At 47.1% G+C, this 23,074-nt stretch overlaps 1 protein-coding gene across 1 annotated transcript; it reads left to right on the forward strand.

Annotated features, from left to right (window-relative positions):
• Positions 1-1,975: 1,975 nt before the first annotated feature.
• Positions 1,976-21,757, forward strand: LOC137424898 (metalloproteinase inhibitor 2). The gene is made up of 5 exons (XM_068112783.2): positions 1,976-2,332; positions 6,355-6,458; positions 19,866-19,974; positions 20,128-20,249; positions 20,445-21,757. Exons 1-5 carry the CDS (start codon positions 2,212-2,214, stop codon positions 20,736-20,738), a joined length of 750 nt encoding a protein of 249 aa, XP_067968884.1. The 5' UTR covers positions 1,976-2,211; the 3' UTR covers positions 20,739-21,757.
• Positions 21,758-23,074: the final 1,317 nt, after the last annotated feature.

Raw genomic sequence — 23,074 nt, forward strand, 5'->3', positions numbered from 1 at the left:
AGGACTTATCCACAAGGATATAAATAAAGTTTAGGGTGCCCACACCTGTCTCAAAAACAAAGGTTGAGGAAAACACAAAATGAACAAAGTCTTATCATCCATCCTCCTGACCATGAGGTCTCGATGATAGTACCGTTGCCCTGAGCCAGAACAGAGGTCTCGCCAGAAGAGCATCCAGCAGAGCAGGGAGTTGTGAAGAAGAGTCCAGGAAAATAGCTTTCGTCAGGGCAGCGTCCGAGACCAAGAGCAAAAAAGGAAAAAATAGAAATAAAAAAAATGGGGTGGAGGATGGGCGGGTGATGAACTCACCTCTGCCCGCCATGAGCTCCCTTCGCTCCACCCACCTTTTTATACATTTGTTGTCACGTGCTCTCATTTTGATCCGCCCATGCTGTTGGTTGGGCGGGGCCAGATAGGACTTTTAACCCTACTAACATTTTCTAACGCTACCAAAGTATTAATATCTACTCCCTCCCCACAAACGTAACTATATGCATCGATTGTATTAAGGTTGATGGCAGAGCAGAGAAGTGGCAATATCTTTAGTTTGGCAATATCTTTAAGCAATATCTTTTGATACCATATCAAAGAAGTTAGGCAATATCTTTAACAACTCATTGAAGTCAAGACAGGTACCATAGGATTGGACAGTTTGCATATGTAACAGTTATTAAAGAAAGGATCCAGGGAGGACTTCAAGATCTGTATATCTGTTAGTTTAACATCAGTTGTAGGGAAGATGTTAACCGTCTGACTCCCTCTGGACTATTTGCATTTAGCCGCTGGCTTGCTCTGGACTCTCTGCCCGACTTTCTGACTCCAGGGCTCTCAGGCTCTCGCTGTCTGCAGGCCCACTGTCTTCCCTGAAAAGGAAGGGTAGTGGTCTACACCCCTGTCCCCCATACACTTATCCTATATTCAACAAATAGTTGTCTTCACCTCCTCCCTTCCAACTCCCCCATACACACACACACACACACACACACACACACACACACACACACACACACACACACACACACACACACACACACACACACACACACACACACACACACACACACACACACACACATTTCCCCCAGGTCTCACACACATCTCGTTTTTTCATTTCTGTTCCTCACAATTCTATCCCTCTCTTTCATTCACACACACACACACACACACACACACACACACACACACACACACACACACACACACACACACACACACACACACACACACACACACACACACACACACACACACACACACACACACACACACACACACACACACACACAATTAATTGTACAGTATCGGTTATTCCGAAACTTAAATAATTTAAAGGATTGTTGTAAATGATGTTCATTTTACAACATCCCATATTCAACTTTATTTAAATTGTAAACCTCAAACATAGTTTCTCCACCTAAAGCAAGTTCTTAGCCTGTAAGCAATTGACTAGTTTCCCGACTGCATGGATCATCAGCTGGGCACCGTTCTTCCTCGAGGTTTCGATCCTTTCAGCCCAGGACCTCTCCAAACGGCGGATACACACACACACACACACACACACACACACACACACACACACACACACACACACACACACGCACACACACACACAAATTTGGCACTAATCAGTGTAGATTCAGCTAAATAATTTTCAGTTTCAATAAATTCTAAACTTATCATCTATTGAAAATAAACACCATTAATGGCATTTTAATTATTGGGGAGCAGCAAGATTACAAACTTTGGGGTACCGGTAATATTTTTTCACACTCGGAAAATTCAGGATGGCCAACATACAGATACATCACGAGGGTTGAATATGAAACACGTGCAGAACTTTTCCTTGGGACAGGGTTAATACTATAGACTTCCAGGAGAGGGAAGAAGTGGGTGCGGGATGGAAGGTTCGAGGGTAATAAAGGAAAAGCACGAAGCAAATAGGGATGAAGAGGGCTGGATGGGCGTGGCAAAAAGCGCACGTGCAAAGATAGCAATGCGAAGAAGAAGAGTCAGCGTTCTCGCTCAGTTATTCCTCTCCATTTAATCCTCCCTTCTCTGAGCACTACTGTTTCCGTTTGATTCCTTATCTACCGAACACAGTAGGCCCGCCACCCTACAGCCCCACGGTCTCATATTGTCGCTCGGTGCGTTGCTCGGCGGTCTCGGCTAGTGCGTTTGGGCAGCTGAACACAGGGACGGTATTTGATCGGCATGGACACGTTACTGTGGACCGTCCCTTTTTTGCTGGCCATATGCTTACTGGATTCTCCGGCCGACGCCTGTTCATGCGCCCCGGCGCACCCCCAGCAGGCTTTCTGCACCTCGGACTTAGGTACGTGAGGAACTCCTCATTTGGTACTTTGTTGTTTTTATTTCGGATCGTGGTTACGAAATGACGTCGACTGTTGGATAATGTACGTGACAGCCATGGAATCTGTTTCATAACATGAGGCACGGTAAATGCTCCATTTGAAATAAGGAAATTCTGTTGGGATGCTCATCATGGATGTAGTTTTGGGTGAAATGAATACTGTATATCGATATTATTAATGGCGTGCGCAGACTGCAGAGCATTCCTCGGTGAACAACACAACGTGCACTTTTTTTTTTTGCAAGTCGTGGTACATTCCAGATGTGTGATATGACGGCATAAATAAAACTGACCCTTCTAGATTTGCGCTTTGTCTTCATGGATCACATGATAAGTCTGGTGTTGGCTTGACGGTTAAGGTGGCTGGCTTGAAATCCTAAGCTCCTGAGTTCGAGCCCCTGTCGTACCGTTGAATGAACACCAGATGGTTTTGACTCAACTTGTCATCCTTCTGAGGTCGGAAAAATGAGCACCACCTTACTGGAAACAGGGGCACTGCATCAGCGGCACAATGGCGCCCCCAGAAAATGAGGCTGCATATGAACCACCACCACGACCACCTGATGATCAATTTTCACCTCTGCCAACGAAGGTGGACGGAGTTCAAATGCATTCATCCCCTATCTGTCGGTTTGCCTGTGAGCAGGATGTCTCAAAGTTGAGGATGGATTCGGACAAAACTATGTGGACAGGTTGGTTGTGTGACGAGGACAAATTAGATTTTGGTGACAATCCAGATACAGCCTATCAGGGAGATACAAAATGGAAACTGTTCAGCCCGGCGGAGGTAGGTGCTCTACCGAGTGCCATTCTAGTTCCTGATTGAATCATGGCCCACGAGAACGGCACTTGGTAGAGCACATACCTCTGCTAGACTGAACAGTTTATGTTTTGTATCCCACTGATAGGCCAGATCTGGATCCTCACAAGAACCAAAAGCTAATCGGCTTGTTATAGTTGCCTACCCAACTCATCCACCAAGTGCTGTCATAACTCGTCCATGACCTTTTGAAATATCATGCTGTATATAGACCGATCCGACGGAGGGTTCAATGGACGGGTGCCCTCTATAGACGCCGCCATAGTTGGGAGGCGTCCGCTTCATTCGGCTTGCTCTCCAGCGTTCAGATTACATGCAGTTACCGGTCTCAGTTCACTTTGCCGAAAGAATATCGATACAAAATATATTTGTTTGTTAGATTCATTGGAGAAGATGGAATCGTGGATGATACGACCGGTCCACCGAGCTATACGACCGGTGAGGAGCCGGTGTGGTGGCCCGCGCGGAGGTGGACTCTAAGGGAAGAATCCATGCAGGGCAGCAGTGATACACCCGCCGTGACCTGGCCGCATGGAAGAGTCAATGAAGCGATAAGGAACCGGTGAGGCGGCCCGCGCGAAGGGACGGAGGCCTAGTCGGGTCTGCCAGACGAGTCACGACCCTAGTGATCAAGGAACTTAGGGCTCGGCAGCGGCCACTCGTGACCTAGCCGTAGTTGCCAGAGGTAGCCGGCCCGGGCGGAGGTGGACTCTGAGGGAAGAATCCATGCGGGGCGGCTGTGGTACGGCCGCCAAGACCTGGCCGTATGGAGGAGTCGATGAAGGGACGGGCACCTAGTCGGGTCGGTCAGAGGAGTCGTTATCGTAGTGGTCGAGAAACTCGGGGCTAAGGCAGAAGGGGGCTCGGCATGGCGTAGCATAGGGTACGCGGTTGCTAACAAAATAGGTTTGGTGCAGGTGGAAGTGAAAACCGGGTACCCCCGGGTGCCAGGTGCCTTCAGGGCGGCATGGCCGTGTGCCTTCGGCGCCCGGCGATACCGCCGAAAACGGGGTTTGTATCGTGTGCCTTCAGGTGCCAGGTGTCCACGACCGCTCCACACGTATAGAGAAACACTTGAGAACGATTATCACAGACACTTTTCATGTACGATCGCGATGATAGTTGTGCTGGCTCAGCCAGCTGGAGTTAAGTTTGGATCGGGACGCCTCCCAGTAATGGCGGATGCAAGAGCGCCGCCTATCGGCAAAGGGGGCACGATCGTCCTTATCGGATCGGTCTTTAGTTTCTGGCCCTCTCTCTTGATGGTGAAGAATCGCTGAAAAGTTCTCGTATCCGGATCTTCACCAACATCGAATCACGCCCCCCTCCCCCCCTTAGTCATTTGAGCCCCTGAAAAAGCCCAGTCGTTTTCGGATTAAGTGAAATCCTCAGCACAGACAGGACTCGTGCAATTATTTTTAATGTAACGTTTAGAATGTAGAACTAGTCTTGCTGGTGAAGGCTCATTTCGCATCGACATACCCCTGGATGAAATAAACAGGACATTGATCGAGTTATGCTAGATGGCGTGGGAGGCAAGAAGGTGATGTTTTGGGCGTTACCCCATCGGGGGAATGAAGGGTTAACGCTCTCTTTTGCTCTGACGAACGGGTAACACTCAAAACTTCAGCTTTTCCTTGGTTCCTATATTGGTTAGCATACCTCAATGATTGATGTGATTGACATGATTGACCTTTTTAAAGTGAGCACATGGTATGTGCAGTGAGCAAGAACTAACTTGAAGCATAAACAGTGTTGTTTCTCCACCAAAACAACTATTCAATGCAACACATGCAGGACCATTTTTTTTTGAAACAAGGGTAGATAGACTCATGACCCCCTTCTCCCACTCCATGAGCAAGGCAAGGCATACTCAGGAAGTGAGTAACTCAAACCTCGGCACGAGTTGTTGGAAAGCTGTCATTGCAATTTGTACATGTAAACTTATGATGCTATCACCATGTGGAAATGTTTTTGCCGTTTGTGGTGCTTCAATGATCTGCCATTCTTAAGACCGAGTTCATCATAAAAACATAGCGGCAATACCCCTGGTGCTCACCTGGTAGAATAAACAGTATACGACATGACTAAAGGTATTTTAAACCAATTTCAATGGTTGCTAGAAGACAGAGCAGCATGTGGAATAATAGTAACATAATCGCAAGACTTTAAACAAACAAAGAAGAAAATACCTATTTTGGGGGGGCAACCCCGCCTGTAGACCCCCAAAGGGGCACATGTTTTTAATGCCGTGAATAAACTTTGGTACATCACAGGTGATGAAGGTTGTGGTCAAGTTTCATCAGAATTGCATGTGTAGTTTCTGAGAAGAAAGCAAATATCTATTTTGGGGGGTCAAACCTGGACCCACTTTGACCACCCATAGACCCCCTTAGACTTCGATTTTCTTAGTGCCGTGAACAAACTTCGGTACACCATGGGTGATGAAGGTTGTGGTCAAGTTTCATCGAAATGGTTTGTGTAGTTTCTGAGAAAAAAAGCAAATTCCTATTTTGAGGGGTCAAACCTGGATCCACTTTGACCCCGGTAAAACCCCTTAGACCCCCAATTTTTTTGTTTTTTAAATGCCATGAACAAACTTTAGTCAACACAACAAATATAATTTGTGCCAAGTTTGGTCACAATCCTTTCAGCGTTTTCGGAGAAGTTGCAAGTGTTTACGGTCAGACAGACTGACAACGGTGCCATTGCATAAGCTGCCCGGAACTTCGTTCCAGGTGAGCTAAAAACAAAACTTTAACCACCTATTCCTCTAGTGAGTCATCACTGCACTAATGTGAATAATGATGCCGCTTGCTCTTGACAATTCTTGCTAATAACTTTGTTATTGCTGTCTTTGCCAATTGCATTCTGCAATAGCTATAAAGCAATTAACAGATGTATCAAAAGCTGAATAAGTGCACAACAAGGATCTCAAATTTGGAAGGGCATTGGGAATTTATAGCCTGGCTGATTCTGCTTGCCAGAGATGCAAAACAAAGAGTCCTTGTTTGGAAGAAACAACAGGCCTGGGAAGCTCAGAATGGTTTCCTGGGTCAGTCATCAATGCTGGCTAGACAGCTATGGCCTGGGTGGCTATTATTTCTTTGCTAAGTAGTGGATGGGTGGTTGGCTGAACATTGCGTTCTGTTGTGTCATGCAGCGTTCAGAGCACGAGTTCTGTCAAGAAACTTGGAAGACAACCCCAAAACACAACTTTATGCAACGCCACTAAAGATTGCTCGCTATGACCTTGAAGATGTCAAGGTATGAAGATGTCAGCTCTTGCTCCTGTTTTCCTTTATGTACTTAAAAATAGTCCACAACATGAAATAGCTCTGGTTTGTAAATCGAGGCCATTTGCAATCGAGGCTAACATGGATTTTACTTGTTAAAATGCACAATAGCACAATTGATAATAATACCACAGCAGTTTTATGCTCATCATTGCCACTAACCAAATTTCTCAAAATCCTTATTGACCATGACATCCTTCAAAAAGCACTCCTCATTCAACTCAATATATTTGTACACATAAGTTGTTTTACCTTAGCCATAATTAAAGAAAAAGGTGATGTCAGATGGTTGGGGAATGCGGTTGGATTATGGAGTGGGGTTATGTTTACTGGCATTAAGCCTCTCTCTATAGGATAGGGGAAGGCGCTTACCTGTTGTAGAGATTGTTTCTATTAATTGGTGCCCCCAATTTTAATGGTACCACAGAGTTTCTTAGACCCCTCTGAGTACTAAAGCACCATTTAGGTTTTGTTTTTCTTCCTTAACTGTCACTCAGCCAGCTGGGACTTTTAGAATGAAATGTTGCATCAATATTGGGATGAAAAAGTATGTGGAGTGGACCTAACTTTGACCTTGACCCCATTTTAAGGTCATGACCTAATTTGACATTTTTCACTAACTCCACGAAGGTTTGTTCGATCGGAATGAAATTGCCCTCTATAGATAGCCGAGAGCAAGTTGCATTTACTCTTAGTTCGTATCATACCCCTCGTTGTGAAAGGTCAAAGTCAAATGGCAGTCTGAAAAGAAAACACATTTTTTTATCATCGCTCAATATTGCCAATGCAAAATTGTAAAGACCACTTTTGATCATAACTTGACTCATTTTCCTCCAATTTCCATGATGTGTTATGGATAGACTTTAGATGAGGACACATTTTCTTCATTTACACCATCAATAAATGTTGAAGGTCAAGGTCATATGGTGATCCGAAAATATGGCCATTATTGGATTGTGGGTGCCTGTATAGTTTATAGTGCAACTGACATGCAAATTGAACTTATGCAACTTACAGGTTTACAAAATAGTCGATATATATATATATATATATATATATATATATATATATTGTTGCGGATATGAGGACTGTATATATTTTTTTGATTGTGTTCTTTATTATTATTATTATTGTTATTCTGCGCCTCCTGCCTCCGGAGCTGTGTAAAGGTCAAAGGGGCATCCCATAATTAGTCCATAAAGCATCCACACCACAGCCAATCATAGAATACCCCTGTTCAATAGTTATATCTTATTCTGTGTTTTAGGGTAAGGCTGTGTCTCCCATTAATTGAAATACTCCATTGCACCAGTGAAAGAGATGGATTCCCTTCATTCCCACTCCCAACACTTCCATTCCCCCCTTTTCATCAATTGCAATTCGCATTGCCAACTGCATGTTGGGCAGTTTTCCCTTCATCCGCCATTGACCACGAGGCAGGGTTGGGGAAGAAAGGCGGGTCCCCACCTCGTCATAGAGGGGAGGAGTGAGTCAGCCCCACTCAACCAACCATGAACAAGGGGTTGGACTTGGAGAGGGTGTGGAGAGAAACATCGAGGAGGTTCGCGAAGGTTGAGGGGTGGGGCCTATATAACCCGCAGGCAGGGCGTGTCCAAGGCAGAGGGGCTTTTGCCGGCAGACGAAAGGGAGCCCAAGCCGTTGAGACGAGAGGAGGTCCAAGGCAGATGAGCTTTTACAGAGGAGAGACGAGTACAAAGGAAAGAGCTGGGTCGTCAGAGCAAGAGCGCGTAGAGAGGTCCATGACAAGAGCTGAGTTGGTCGTCAGGGGTGGTCAGTGATTGCGTTGAGTGGTTGCGTTGGAGAAAGAGTGGTTGGACAAACAAAAGAGAGAGAAGAGAACCCGTCACGCCAGACCCCCCACGAGCGCGTCGGCTCTGACCGTGATCCGACCCGTGATCCGACCCGTGATCCCGCGCACACGACAGGATCGGTGGCATCAGCGGCCGTCGAGGTCCAGCCCGACGTCCCGTGCGGGATCAAGCTCCAGCCAGCTCCGTGCCGTCCTCCCCCTCCAGCCACACACCTCCTTCCAGCCAATCCACTCTGCAATTCCCCGTGTGAGTCGTCTTTGTTTGTTCTGTCCTGGGTAGGTAATTAAGCTTGTATAAGGAATTCACTGTGTCACCTGCGTCTCGTGTCCCTGTACATAATCGTGACTGCTCCTTCTTGATTATATGTGTAAATAATAAATCCCATTACTCTTCTGTCCGTCTTCTCGTCTTATTCCTTTTCCTCTTTGCATTCGGTCGTTTTAGAGTTTTCCAGATTGGGCAGCTGCGGTGCGATACGGCCAAAGTTTGGGGTGAATCGGGTGAGTTGGGGAAGAATCGGGGGAACTGTACGAACACGGCGGCCATTCCGCTCGGTCAAGCAACATCTTTAGCCGTGTCCGTAACAATTGGTGTCAGAAGTGTCGGATTCGGACCTGAAGCGTTTAACGCGCTCAAAATTACAAAGTAGCCGAAATTTGCTTTTGTTTTACAAAAACCCGAATTTTGGAAATCGCGCCATGGCTGGTCAAGGTGATCGGATGCCGGTGGGTGAGCTGGAGGAGGGGTTAGGAGTAACCCAGGATCAAATGGAGGGGAGCAATGAGGAGGCGGTTGAGGGAGTATCAGACGCACAAAATGGCGTCCTCGCGCACGTGGGTGTAGTGGCACCAAATTTTGCCGCGCCCGTGACTGTAGCAGCGGCCGCAGCACCAATGAACTGGGGCCTATTCATGCAGCAGATGCAGGCCTTCATGGTCAAGGCGGATGAGGAGAGGGAAGAGAACAGGGGGATGAGAAACCAAATTTTAGGAATGGGGAACCGGATGGATGCTCAGAGTGAGCAATTGGGGGTAATGAGGGACGAAGCGAGGGGTACCGGTGAGGGGTTAGACAAGAAATTTAGGAAGTTAGACAATAATTTTGAGGAGTTAGACTAGAAATTTGGGAAGTTAGACAATAATTTTGAGGGGTTAGACAACGGGATAAAAGAGGTGAAAAATGGGTTAATGGGGTTAGAAAATAGGATGGAGGACAAATTGCGGGAAATAGGGGAACAATCTGCCAGGGAAATCAAACGAATGGGGAACCAGATAGAGGAGGTGCAAATCGGGTTAGAAAGTAAACTGGATGCTCAGAGGGATGAATTGGGACAGATGAGGGTGGCATCTACAAAAGAGATGGAGGAGATGAAAGAGGGGATACGACGAGGTGTAAGTGAGGAGGTTTCGGGGCTACGCGAGGAGGTAAAGCGAGGTGAGAAGCGTATGGAGAAAGAGGTGAGAAATGGGACGGCAAAGTTACAAGGGGGAATAGAAGATCTGACGGAGGAGGTGGAACAGCTGACAGAGGGACAGACGGAGTTAATGGAGCAGGTTCAAAAGAACACTGCGGTACTAGGAGGGTTAAAGGCGACACAAAAAGAAATTAAAAATGACTTAATAGCGACACAGAGGCAATGTCAGATGGTACGTGAGGGACTGACAATGAGGTTGGATGAGGTGACAGAAGTAATGGAAACGAACGACCGGCAGGTAAGGACGCACATAGAAACGGTCACGGTAGCCTTAGAGGACGAACTTGAGGAGACGCACCGGGAAATAAAAGAGGTGAAGCAAAAATTAGAGGAAGTGGAAGAAGAGGTGAGTGAAATTAAGAAGGGACGGACAGAAACTAAGAGGGAGATAAAGGAGTAAGTAATGGAATTGGTACAAGGTCTGTGCTCGAATCGTGATGTGCTGCTCACTAACCAAATAAAGAGTTTGCAGGTGGCAAAAGAGGTGCGGAGACGAGGTGCCAAGGTGAGTGGCGATATAATCGGAAATGTACATGATGTGAGGAAAGCTTCAGTCGGCTTGGGGGTTGATTTAGACCCGGGTGTTCGTGAGAGGCCGTTGGTGAAGTGTGTGACAGGTCAGGTGTGCGAAAAAAGAGGTGTGCGAGAATGTCCGACCATGGGGTGTGTGAGGAAAAAGTGCGCGCCGACCAGTGAGTGTGCTGTCGAGAGTGAGTCGGTCGTAGCGCGTGTGCGAGGGGGTACATGGAAGCGCGGTGTGGTGAGTGTTACGGAGGAAGTAACGAGAGAGTGTACACCTGTGGTGAGTGTTACAGAGGAAGTAACAAGAGAGTGTACACCTGTGGTGAGTGTTACAGAGGAAGTAACGAGAGAGTGTACACCTGTGGTGAGTGTTACAGAGGGTGTAACGGGAGAGTGTGCGCGAGAAAGGTGTGTAACGGACGGGTGCATGAGGAAAGAGTGCGCTGTCAAGAGTGGAGGTGAGAGTAGTGAGAGTGACACGGAGCGTGAGTTGGTTATGACAGGTGAGCGAGGATGTACACCTGGAATGGAAGGATGCACACCTGGAATGGTAGAGCGTGTGTGGGAATGCACACTTGAGTTGGTCGTGAGGCACGTGGTTGGGTGTGCGAGTGAAAGCACACCTGTGATTGTCACAGAGGAGGTGACCGAGGAAGGGGCGCGAAGAGGTGTGTTGGTGAGGTGTGCGAACAACGAATGCGTGCCAAAGTGTTCGGTGGTCAGGTGTGTGACCAAGTCTGTGAGTGGAATGAGTGTACCTGGGTGTGTTAGAGAAGGTACGACGAGGAGCATGGGAACAGCTGGATGTATGGGCAAGAAAGGGGTAGCGTATGCGTGTAAGCATGCAGGTGAGGCATCGACGGTAACCGGGTTAGCGGTTAGAGCGACTTTTAGCCGAATCGGGCCCTTGGTGCATGCCGGGCTTCGCGTGCCACGAGAACCAGCGGGGATCCGAGCCACGGCGGGTTCGAAAGGACCGCCGTACGCGATCCACGCTGGGCCTCGCTTGGAACGGCCGCGTCCGTGCTCAACTAGGCGGAGCGGGCAGCTCGATAGGAAGGGTCGTCATGGCGACCACTTTTTGTTGAGACGTGCCGGCAGGTCGAGATCGGGACATTGGATGGCTCCACGCCGAGGTGGTGCGTGGGATCTCGGCCCGGGTAAGCCCCCGTCCCTGCCCCGAGTGCGGGACGTATCCAGCCGCTGGCACAAAACAACCCGCATTCATTGCTCGGCTGTACGAAGCCGAGCTTTAGAAGGGAATTGGCGCACCGAGAGGATCTAATAAGTAGACGAGTGATGAGGTTAGTGTTTTGGACCCAAAATTAGAAAAAGGCAAAATTTGATGATTGGCAAAGGATTGGCAGTAATGATTGGCAGATGATGGGTAGTGATTGGCAAATTTTTGATTTGTTGAAATTTGATGGGCAAAATTGGTAGTGGGAGATGCCCGATGTGGTGGGATGGCAACTCTGTCATCCCTCACAAACCATGGGGCAAATGCGCTATAGATTATGGGGTTGATGGCAGTGAAAACTAGCCCGGGTGGGTTAGGATATCGTGTGTAGGGATCTAGCGAAGATGACATTAGGTAACGTTAAGGTTAGTTAGTGACAATGACACCTGTAGTGGGGACGCAGGTAGAGTAGAGTGGATGATAATGACGTGGGAGCGCAATAGTTTAAAGGGACGACTGGGAAGCGCAAGTTTCAGAGGGGAGTAGTTAGATGAGATGATGCCGTGTGTTTGAGGATTGAACAGGTGTGATTGCACAGGTGTGCAACTGAACAGGAGTGTGGAGCAGTGTATGAGTGAGTGAAGGTGATTGTGTATTGTGCTGACCCAATGGTCCAGGAAGAGGAGGAGGGTGCAGGTGGCACCAGGTGATTGCACAGGTGTGCAACAACAGGTGTATGTGGCTATGTGGAATAAATGGTAGTGTGGAATATCTGGAAGATTGGAATGGATGGTCGTGGAGTGAGTGGTGGAAATTGTGGAGTGGAGTGGATGGTGCGAAGGTGTGAATGGGGGAAGAGTGGACCCCCATCACGAATACCCGGGGCGGGTAGTGTAAGTGTTAGGTAGAGGGTATAGGTAAATTGTGGTTGGATATTGGCATCTGTGGTGCGAGGTGAAAGAATGGTATTTGGATGGGTGCATTAGTGTTGTGGAAATGGCTGGGCGTGTATCCTGTTAGTGTGTGTAGTTGGGTTGGGCACTCCACCACTGTGAGGATGTCGGCCAGGTGAGGCCGCAGGTGGGCTCTGGGAGCCGGTAGTAGTTGTTGTGGATGGGGCCCGAGGATCCGGAGGACGGACCCGGGTAGCCCAGTGCCAGAGGGCACCAAGGGGTGACAGAGCCAGGAGGGGGCTTCCCCAGTTAGATAGGTTAGGGTGAGGAGCAGGTAAGCTCGGGAGGCAACTGCAGTGGTGGAGGTGTGCAGGTGGGTAGACCTGCTGGGAGAGCTACACGTCACAGCCCAGAAATGGTGCAAGGGCACCGGGAGATGAATCGGGGGAGTGAGACCCCAAATTGAGAAGCACCACAGTTTGGTCAATGGGAATTGGTTTTTAGAACCCATAGTGTAAGTTGGCCAATGGATTGGCAGGGAGAGACCCCGGGTAGTGTAAAGTGTGTTAAGGTCATTTAGAGGATAGTTAGGATTGGAGTCTCCTCGCACCATCTGCATCCACTCACCTGAGGTGACAGGAACTCCACACCATGCCATGTTTTGATTATTTTTTACTGTGCAAATGTTTGGATTGTGAGACGCATCATGACGTGGGTGTGACATTGTGCTTTGTTGTTCCATCTCTTCCTCCTTATGAGGATTGATGATGAATTGGGTAATGGCAAATTTTGGTTAGAGGGATTGTGGTGACGAATTTGGTATTGGAGAAATATGGGGAGACGAGACATTAGCGACGAATTTGTAAATGTGTAGATTTTGTACATATGGGGTAAGGGCAAGGGTAGTGTAGGTGACAGGGGGGTGACGTACGGTAGGGACGAGCTTTCTCACTTCGCTCTCCGTACGCATTTCGCCTTGCATTGCCTTATTGACGTGTACCCTTGTGACCTTACCCCTCACTCATTTCTCTTGTCCCCCTTTTGTCTCCCACATGACCTGTGCGCCATGGGGCGCCGAGGGGAGCGTGCGTGAGTCGGCCATTGTGCGCCCGGAACTCTCAGAACCAGCTGTCTGCATCGATGCACCACATTATGGACCACATGTCTGTGGCCGAGCACCACTTATGGACCCCATGGGTTGGGGCATGGCCCCTCTGCTGGAACCAGCCATGAGGGCCCGAAATCTTGCTGGCGGACCTTGGCCACAGGGCACCGATGCCCCACAGGTGAACCACATGTAGTCGGCCCTGTGGGCCATAAATAAAATAAATAAAATGGACACGTTTGGGCAAGCTTTATTGCAAATAGGCCGCCAGTAAGAAAATGAAAGAAAAGACAACAACTGGAAGACAATAATAATAACCAGCAGAGGGAGCCGAAGAGCAAGAGATCACCTGCAGGGTTAGGGGTTGTTGATTAATTTTTTTTATTCTTGAACAGTGATGACTGCACCGATTGGTGCTTGGGTGTGTATTGGTGCGTTTTTGGGTGCTTTAATGGTGCATTGATGCAGAGCAGACTGTCTCCCCCCCAGAAAGAACAATCACAGGTCCTGGGTTAGTTTTGTAAATAAAAATAGCGTCATTGTAAATAATGCTCCCCACCGTCAGTGTATAGTTTGAAGACAATTCCGCAATTCGGTTAACTGTGGGCGTAAGTCTGTTAGGCAGGGTGCAATGGAGCAGCGGGACACATTTATTTATGTTTTAAAACTGTCGCACTCAGGGTCAGGTTAAAAGTAGAGGGAACTACACCTACGTGTCACACTAAATAAAAGTTGTAGGCCCGGGACGTGCCTAAGAGGAGGAGGGTGCAGTGTTGCGGATATGAGGACTGTATATATTTTTTTGATTGTGTGCTTTATTATTATTATTATTGTTATTCTGCGCCTCCTGCCTCCGGAGCTGTGTAAAGGTCAAAGGGGCATCCCATAATTAGTCCATAAAGCATCCACACCACAGCCAATCATAGAATACCCCTGTTCAATAGTTATATCTTATTCTGTGTTTTAGGGTAAGGCTGTGTCTCCCATTAATTGAAATACTCCATTGCACCAGTGAAAGAGATAGATTCCCTTCATTCCCACTCCCAACACTTCCATTCCCCCCTTTTCGTCAATTGCAATTCGCATTGCCAACTGCATGTTGGGCGGTTTTCCCTTCATCCGCCATTGACCACGAGGCAGGGTTGGGGAAGAAAGGCGGGTCCCCACCTCGTCATAGAGGGGAGGAGTGAGTCAGCCCCACTCAACCAACCACGAACAAGGGGTTGGACTTGGAGAGGGTGTGGAGAGAAACATCGAGGAGGTTCGCGAAGGTTGAGGGGTGGGGCCTATATAACCAGCAGGCAGGGCGTGTCCAAGGCAGAGGAGCTTTTGCCGGCAGACGAAAGGGAGCCCAAGCCGTTGAGACGATAGGAGGTCCAAGGCAGATGAGCTTTTACAGAGGAGAGACGAGTACAAAGGAAAGAGCTGGGTCGTCAGAGCAAGAGCGCGTAGAGAGGTCCATGACAAGAGCTGAGTTGGTCGTCAGGGGTGGTCAGTGATTGCGTTGAGTGGTTGCGTTGGAGAAAGAGTGGTTGGACAAACAAAAGAGAGAGAAGAGAACCCGTCACGCCAGACCCCCCACGAGCGCGTCGGCTCTGACCGTGATCCGACCCGTGATCCGACCCGTGATCCCGCGCACACGACAGGATCGGTGGCATCAGCGGCCGTCGAGGTCCAGCCCGACGTCCCGTGCGGGATCAAGCTCCAGCCAGCTCCGTGCCGTCCTCCCCCTCCAGCCACACACCTCCTTCCAGCCAATCCACTCTGCAATTCCCCGTGTGAGTCGTCTTTGTTTGTTCTGTCCTGGGTAGGTAATTAAGCTTGTATAAGGAATTCACTGTGTCACCTGCGTCTCGTGTCCCTGTACATAATCGTGACTGCTCCTTCTTGATTATATGTGTAAATAATAAATCCCATTACTCTTCTGTCCGTCTTCTCATCTTATTCCTTTTCCTCTTTGCATTCGGTCGTTTTAGAGTTTTCCAGATTGGGCAGCTGCGGTGCGATACGGCCAAAGTTTGGGGTGAATCGGGTGAGTTGGGGAAGAATCGGGGGAACTGTACGAACACGGCGGCCATTCCGCTCGGTCAAGCAACATCTTTAGCCGTGTCCGTAACAATATATATAAATATTTATATATATATATATATATATATATATATATATATATATATATATATATATATATATATATATATTCATGCTGAAACGATTTCCCAAAAACACTAAGGGTTTTATGTCCTGACATAGGTAATGCTTGAGTGTTGTTTGTATCACACATCGGTCATATGTTTTTTTTTTTGTTTTTTTTTCAGTGGTGAAATGTTTGAAAGCACTGTGTGCAAGTTCATGAAATCTCCACGATTGGCACCCAGACTTACTCTCCTGTCATAGTAAACATGTGGCTCGAAATTTCTGCAAGCACCTTTGCACGGTCTGCAAGCAGCCATCAATCATCTGGACTGGTCTCCCATCTCTACTGCCTCTATCATCAATTCTTCCTGGGAATTCTTCCAAAGCAAACTGCTCTCTCTCATGCACAGATTTATCCCATCTCGTCTTCAGTTGTCTTACCCTTCCTCCCATCCATGGTACACTGAATCTTGTGGTGAGGCAGTTGCCCTGAAACAACTTGCCTTTGCCTCTTGGAAGGCAAATCCAACTGAAGGCAATCTCAGTTCCTTCCACCAAGCTCGGAACAAGTGTGTGTCTACCCTCAGGAGTGCCAGGAAGCACTATCTCTCCACACTCAAGAATGAACTCTCCAACCTGTCTCCTTCCTCCAAATCGTGGTGGCGTCTGGTCAAATCCATTTCTGGTGTTTGTTCCCCCTCCATCCCCTCTCTTACCTCAAATGGCTACACAGTTGACACCGCACGTGACAGCCGAATGCCTCAACTCTGTGTTTGCCTCAAAATATTGTGTCCCAAACCCATCTCTCTGTTCCCACCTTACCCAGTCGAACCCAACTGCTCCTGGACTCTGTGTCCTTCTCTCCTGACAAGGTGGAGAAGTTTTTGTCAAACCTCGACTCTGATTCTGCAATTGGAACGGCATCAGCCCACGGGTCCTAAAATCCTGCTCTGCCGCTCTATCTCACCCTCCCTCTGTTATTTTCACGCTCTCTTTTGCTCAAGGTCATTGCCAGCATCTTGGAAATCGGCAAACATTACCGCTTTACACAAAAAAGGTGCAAAAACAGATCCTTGCAACGACAGACCAATCAGCCTGCTCCCAATTATTATCAGCAAGGTCATGGAATCAATCATCGCTTCTGACATCAAATCCTTCCTCTTCTCCAATGGCTTGATCTCCGATCATCAATTTGGATTCAGACCAGGTCATTCTACTCTGGACATGTTGCTTCTGCTGTCTCAACAATGGATGGAGGTCCTCAATGCCAAACAGGAAATCAGAGCTGTCTCCTTTGACATATCACGTGCCTTCGATACGGTCTGGCACCCAGCTCTGCTCACCAAACTCTCCTCCTATGGTATCCATGGAAATCTCCACGCATGGCTTGCGGACTTCCTCTCTGGTCGAAGTCAACGTGTGGCCCTGAATGGATTTCTCTCATCTCCCCTGCCTGTTGTGGCTGGAGTTCTCCAAGGTAGTGTTCTGGGCCCTGTGCTTTTTGTGGTCTTCATCAATGATCTCTCCGACTCTCTGGAAAATCCTCTCTATCTCTTTGCTGATGACTCCACTCTCTGCCACTCCATTCCTCATCCCTCAGATCGGCAGTCTGCAGCCTCCTTACTCTCTGCAGACCTGGACAAAATCACAAACTGGTCAAACAAGTGGAACATGTCTTTCAATCCTGACAAATCTCACACTCTTTCGATGCCTCTCCGAAAAGACCGACTGGAAAACCCTCCCATCTACTTTCTCAACAACCCTCTCCAAGAATTTCTGTTGCTCAAGCTTTTGGGTCTCACTATCTGCCATGATCTTTCTTGGGAAAACCACATTTCCAAGCTGGCCTCCAAAGCCAGTCGCCGACTGGACATCCTCTGTCGTGCGAAGTCCTTCCTTGGCACACATGAGTTCCTCACCACATACAAGGCAGGCTTTCATCCGCAGCTCAATGGAATACTGTTCCCCCCCTCTGGGCCTGTGCTCCTGCCTCACACCTAGCTCGGCTTCACGCTGTTGAAACCAAAGCTTTTAGAATCATTGGAATCTCCTGCGATGAAGCTAACCCCGAGGGCCTTTCACTCACTCACCTCAGGCAGGTTGGTGGTCTTTCTGTCTTCTACCGACTCCTCTCCGGCCTTGCACCCCCAGCTCACGCTGTGCTCTGTCCCCCAAATATTCCTTCAGGTCGCACAAGATCTGCCAGCAACCCTCTTACGGTTGAACTGCCAAAATCTAGGCTCTCTGCTCACCTTCACTCTTTCACTCCCCTTTTCTCCCACCTCTGGAACAAACTCCCCCACTCCCTTCAATCTCACTCCTCCCTCCAGGTCTTTAAAACAGCTGTTCACCACCATCTCTTGTCTTCCCCCATCCAAAACCTTGATCTTTTCTACCCCCGCTAATTCACCCCAGATCCACTTTTTTGAAATTCCAACTTTTTCCTTTGAAGTCCTTGCAGTGTCCATATGTTTTATACCTTTCCCACCTCCCCCCAAGCCCTCTCCCTCCCACAGTTCTCTCGATGTCCCTGCTCTCAAATGTTGTGTTTGTGTCCTTCCCCCTCTCTCCCCATCTTGTCTACCGCTCCCCTTATTTTGTGCTTTGTGTCGCTTTGTCTTTTTGTGATTAATGTTAGCTCTTTCACGAGCCTCGATCTTTTATATCAAAAAATATATCAAAATTTTTTTTTTTTAATTCTCTAATCTCCTCTTCCTGTCCAGGCTAGAGTTTATCAAGCAGTGTTCTGGGCCCTGTGCTTTTGTAATCTTCATCAATGATCTCTCTGACTCTCTGGAAAATCCTCTATCTTTTTGCTAATGACTCCACCCTCTGCCACTCCATCTCTCATCTCTCAGATAAACAGGCAGCAGCCTCCTCACTCTCTGCAGACTTGGACAAAATCACAAACTGGTTAAACAAGTGGAACATGCCTTTCAATCCGGACAAATCTCACACTCTCACTTTGTCTCCTCAAAAAGACTGTCTGGAAAACCCTCCCATCCAGTTTCTCAACAACCCTCTTAAAGAAGTTCTGTCACTCAAGCTTTTGGGTCTCACTGTCTGTCATGATCATTCCTGGGAAAGCCACATTCCCAAGCTGGCTTACAAAGCCAGTCACCGACTGCGCATCCTCCATCGTGCGAAGTCCTTCCTTGGTACTACTGAGCTGCTCACCACCTACAAAGCTTTCATTCGCAGCTTGATGGAGTTCTGCTCTCCCCTCTGCGCTGGTGCTCCTGCCTCTCACCTAACTCGACTTCACACTGTAGAAACCAAGGCTTTTACAATCATTGGTATGTCACGTGATGAAGCCGATTCTGAGGGCCTTTCACTCTCTCACCGCAGGCAGGTTGGCGGTCTTTCTATCTTCTAGCAACTCCTATCCAGCCTTGCTCCCCTTGCTCTGTCTGTGCTCTGTCCCCCAAATATTCCTGCAGGACGCACAAGATCTGCCAGTAACTCTTCTGGTGAAACTGCCAAAATCAAGACTCTCTGCTCACTTTCACTTTCATTTTTCTTTTTCTCCCGCCTCTGGAACAAACTCCCACTCTCTCTTCAATCCCACTCTTCCCTCCAGGTGTTTAAAACAGCTGTTCACCACCATCTCATATCTTCCTCCATCCAAAACCATGATCTTTTCTACTCCGGTTAATCCACCCTAAACCCACCTCCTTCAAATTCCATTTTCTTCCCTGATATCCGGTGTAGTGTCCATCTTGTTTTTGCCGTGTACCCTGCCCCAGCCCTATCCCTTCCACAGATCTCCCGATGTCCCTGGTCCATAGTTGTTGTGCTTCCCTCTCTCTCCCGCTCCCTTTATTATTTGTTCTATGTGTTAGCTCTTATCCGAGCCTCGATTAAGTGTACAAAAAGGGATAGAAGCTGCTAATCAGTGTGGTTGGGAGCAGAAGCCACAAACAGGAAATGCAGACTGAATGTGGCTGAATACTCTGTTAACACACCCCAAAGCTTGCCAGCCCCTTGTCTACCCTCTCCCATTCCTTTTGCCCACTGGCTCCAATTACCTCTTTCTCTTTTCCTCCTCTCTCACTCATTGCGTCTTGAAGATCAGAGGATTTCAATCAAACTTTTCAGATTCCTGTAACCATGACAATGCTGAACATTATGTGGCTTTGTGTCACCTTTATGGTACAGAAAAACGTATCAAATCCACAATGATGTGTACATTTACCCATGTTACTACGTTTTCTTTGAGGTTCCTTCTCCTACCACCGACAGATTATCAAAGGTGCAGACAAGGTTCCCATTCTCAAGCATGTTTATTCACCACCCTCGGATTTTATGTGTGGTGTTGAGCTGATGGAAGACACAGAATACCTGCTCACAGGTACAAATATAGAAACCAATAATATGACAAGAAAGGGTAGGTTAACTAGTTCTGCTCATCATCTAGGGAAGCTGTTGTAATGGAAACACATTGCCAAAGCATTTTGGATCAGATTAAAAGATAAAAAGCAACACTGCGCATATTGTTTTCTAGGGCGGCTGAACGGAGACAAAGTTCATATCGGGCTTTGTGACTTGGTCCGGCCCTGGGCGGAACTGATTGCACCTCAGCAGCAAAATCTACTGAAATACTATCAGCTTGGCTGCAGCTGCAGGGTAATCCAAACCTGGTCTGCCATTTGCATGAATCATCGGCTCTCATGCGCCCCACCCTTGTATCTTTCATAACTTCCCCAGCTTCTTCTGCCCATATCACTACCACCATTGCCTCTGGTGCCATCCATAATACAGATTTATATTGCAGCCTCGGTCTTTTTTGCTAAAACTTTTCTCTTGTACTTCCACCCCCAGATCATGACATGCTTCTCCTTGCCATGTTCTGTCTTTGCTGACGACGAGTGCCTTTGGACTGATCTTGTTCGGAACGAGCATAAGGATGGATACCAGGCTCGCAACTTTGCCTGTTTACCCCAGCCTCACCTGCCCACATTATGCTCTTGGCATCATGGCCTGGCCCCAGCACCAGGCGAGACTGAAGACGATTATGACGAATATGATTATGAGGAAAGGCCGGAGCCACTGCGGGCCAGGGCAAGGCCTGACTTTTATCCACCAGGCACAAAATATAACCGCCTGGTTATTTAGTAGATTTGCGATGCAAACTGCTGAGATAATCTTTTGCTTTTCCATCCATTCCCTCTGCTCATATGTGCCTGCAGCATCGGCATCATAAAAAGCCATAGGAATGTCAAATGAATACTAATAATAACAATGCGATATGATTATAATAACATGCATTTTACGTATACAGCACTATTTGTACGGGGAAGCTATTGCAGAGCACTTTACATTGCAGCAAATATATTAAGCTATACCAGGTTTGTGGTCAGTGTTCAAATTGCTAATCCTATTTTGGTGAAAGAAGGCATTTCCAAAGCCCAGACATTTCAAAGCTTCTCCAGGGAAAAAGTGGTTTAGCTAAATGCAAAACCTCTGAATCAATTGCAAAGAATTTATTTAGCCCATACCACAAGACATGGCAGATGGTGAGATGACAATGCACATCACAGAAATGGCTTTCCCAAACTGCCAACATCTGGCATTTAAGTTAACTAGTGGGCATGTAGACTAGTCCATTCATTTGCAATAATTGGCCAAACATCAAATTGCACAAGATGAAATCCACCTGCCAATGATGAAAACCACAAAAATGAAAAGCTAATGACGAGGACTTGTAATTCATATCTACTAGCAAGTTATACTAACCACTCCCTGGGACTTTCAACATTGGTTTGACGTTCTTTCTAACATACAGTGATAACATGGTTCTTGCCAGCCAACACCACCATTTTCAGCTTAGTAGTGTATATTTAACTGGTAGCAGGAATATTTACCAGACACGAGTTCTGCCAGTAAAGTGATTGCATTGGTTAATGGAGAGTGACATCACGAGAATTGGCATACTATCCTCATGCTGACAGACAGACAGACAGACACACACACACACACACACACACACACACACACACACACACACACACACACACACACACACACACACACACACACACACACACACACACACACTCTTACTTGTAATGGTGAAAAATGTTGATGTTTTTGTCTGCCATAATAAAAATGTATATGGTGTAGATTTTTTAAAAGCTGCTTTTTTGTCACTTTTTGTTGTTAGCTCACCTGAAACGTAGTTCTGGGGAGCTTATGGGATGGCATGTCTGTCCGTCAGTCCGTAAACACTTGCAACTTCTTCTCTGAAACCGCTGATGGGATTGTGACCAAACTTGGCTAAAATTATATTTAGTATGTTGCAACTCGTTTGCTCATGGCATAAAAAAGGTCGGGGTCTACCAGGGATCAAAGTGGGTCCAGGTTAGGCCCTAATCCCCCTCCTCCCTCTACCCCAAATCGGTATTTGCTTTCTTCTCTGAAACTACATATGCAATTCTGATGAAACTTGACCACAACCTTCATAACCCATGATCTACCAAAGTTTGTTCACGTCGTTAAAAAAAAAAAAAAAAAAAAAAAATCGGGCCCTAAGGGAATCTATGAGGGGGATTTTCACCCCCATAGTAGGTATTTGTTTTCTTCTCAGAAACTACACACACAATTCTGATGAAACCTGACCACAATGTTCATCACCTGTGATGTACCAAAGTCTGGTCATGGTATTTAAAAATCGGGCCCTAGGGGGGAAGTTGAGGGGGGTTGCCCCCCAAAATAGGTATTTGCTTTTTTCTTCTCGAACCACATATGCAATTCCGATGAAGACCACAACTTTCATCACCCATGATGTACCAAAGTTTGTTTACGGCATAAAAAAAATATCAGGGTTTAAGGGGGCGTGCAGGTGGGGGGCGGGGGGAGGGGGGTTTGACCCCTAAAAAATAGGTATTTGCTCTCTTCTCCGAATTACACACACAATTTTGATGCAACTTGATCACAACCTTCTTCACCTGTGATGTACCAATGTTTGTTCACTGCATTAGAAAAATCGGGGACAAAATGGGGTCTATAGGAGGTGGGTGGGTGGGTTAACCTCCAAATATTTTTGTTTGTTTAAAGTCTTATGATTACATTGGTATGATTCTACATGCTGCCCTGTCTTCTTTCAACCATTGAAATTAGTTTAAAATACTGTGATACTTAAAAAAAATCAAAAAATCTTTAGTTGGTGTAGTATACTGCTTTATTCTACCAGGTGAGCGTCCAGGGGGTATTGAATGAATGAATGAATGATCGTTTCAAGGCCATTTTAAGGGGTATTGCTCCTAATCTTTTCGTGAGGTTGGTAAGGGGAACAGAACAGGGTATTATGTGGGTTGAAGGGATGGGTGCAAGGAGGGGGAGGATGTAAAATGGGATTGGTACTCTGCTGGAGAAAGGTATGCATCATGCTACAAATTATTTCTACCTGATTGATGAGATGTTAGAAAATTGGCTTCAACCCCAGATTCTAA

Source organism: Myxine glutinosa, chromosome 4 (genome assembly GCF_964187855.1).
Source record: "Myxine glutinosa chromosome 4, kmMyxGlut1.1, whole genome shotgun sequence".
In the NCBI taxonomy this organism is placed as follows: Eukaryota; Metazoa; Chordata; class Myxini; order Myxiniformes; family Myxinidae; genus Myxine; species Myxine glutinosa.

Excerpts from the sequence above, each read along its gene's own strand:
- LOC137424898 (XM_068112783.2), top strand. The coding sequence starts at position 2,212 with ATGGACACGTTACTGTGGACCGTCCCTTTTTTGCTGGCCATATGCTTA. Across the intron at positions 6,459-19,865 it reads ATGACCTTGAAGATGTCAAG|ATTATCAAAGGTGCAGACAA; the intron begins GTATGAAGATGT and ends TACCACCGACAG. Across the intron at positions 19,975-20,127 it reads CACAGAATACCTGCTCACAG|GGCGGCTGAACGGAGACAAA; the intron begins GTACAAATATAG and ends ATTGTTTTCTAG.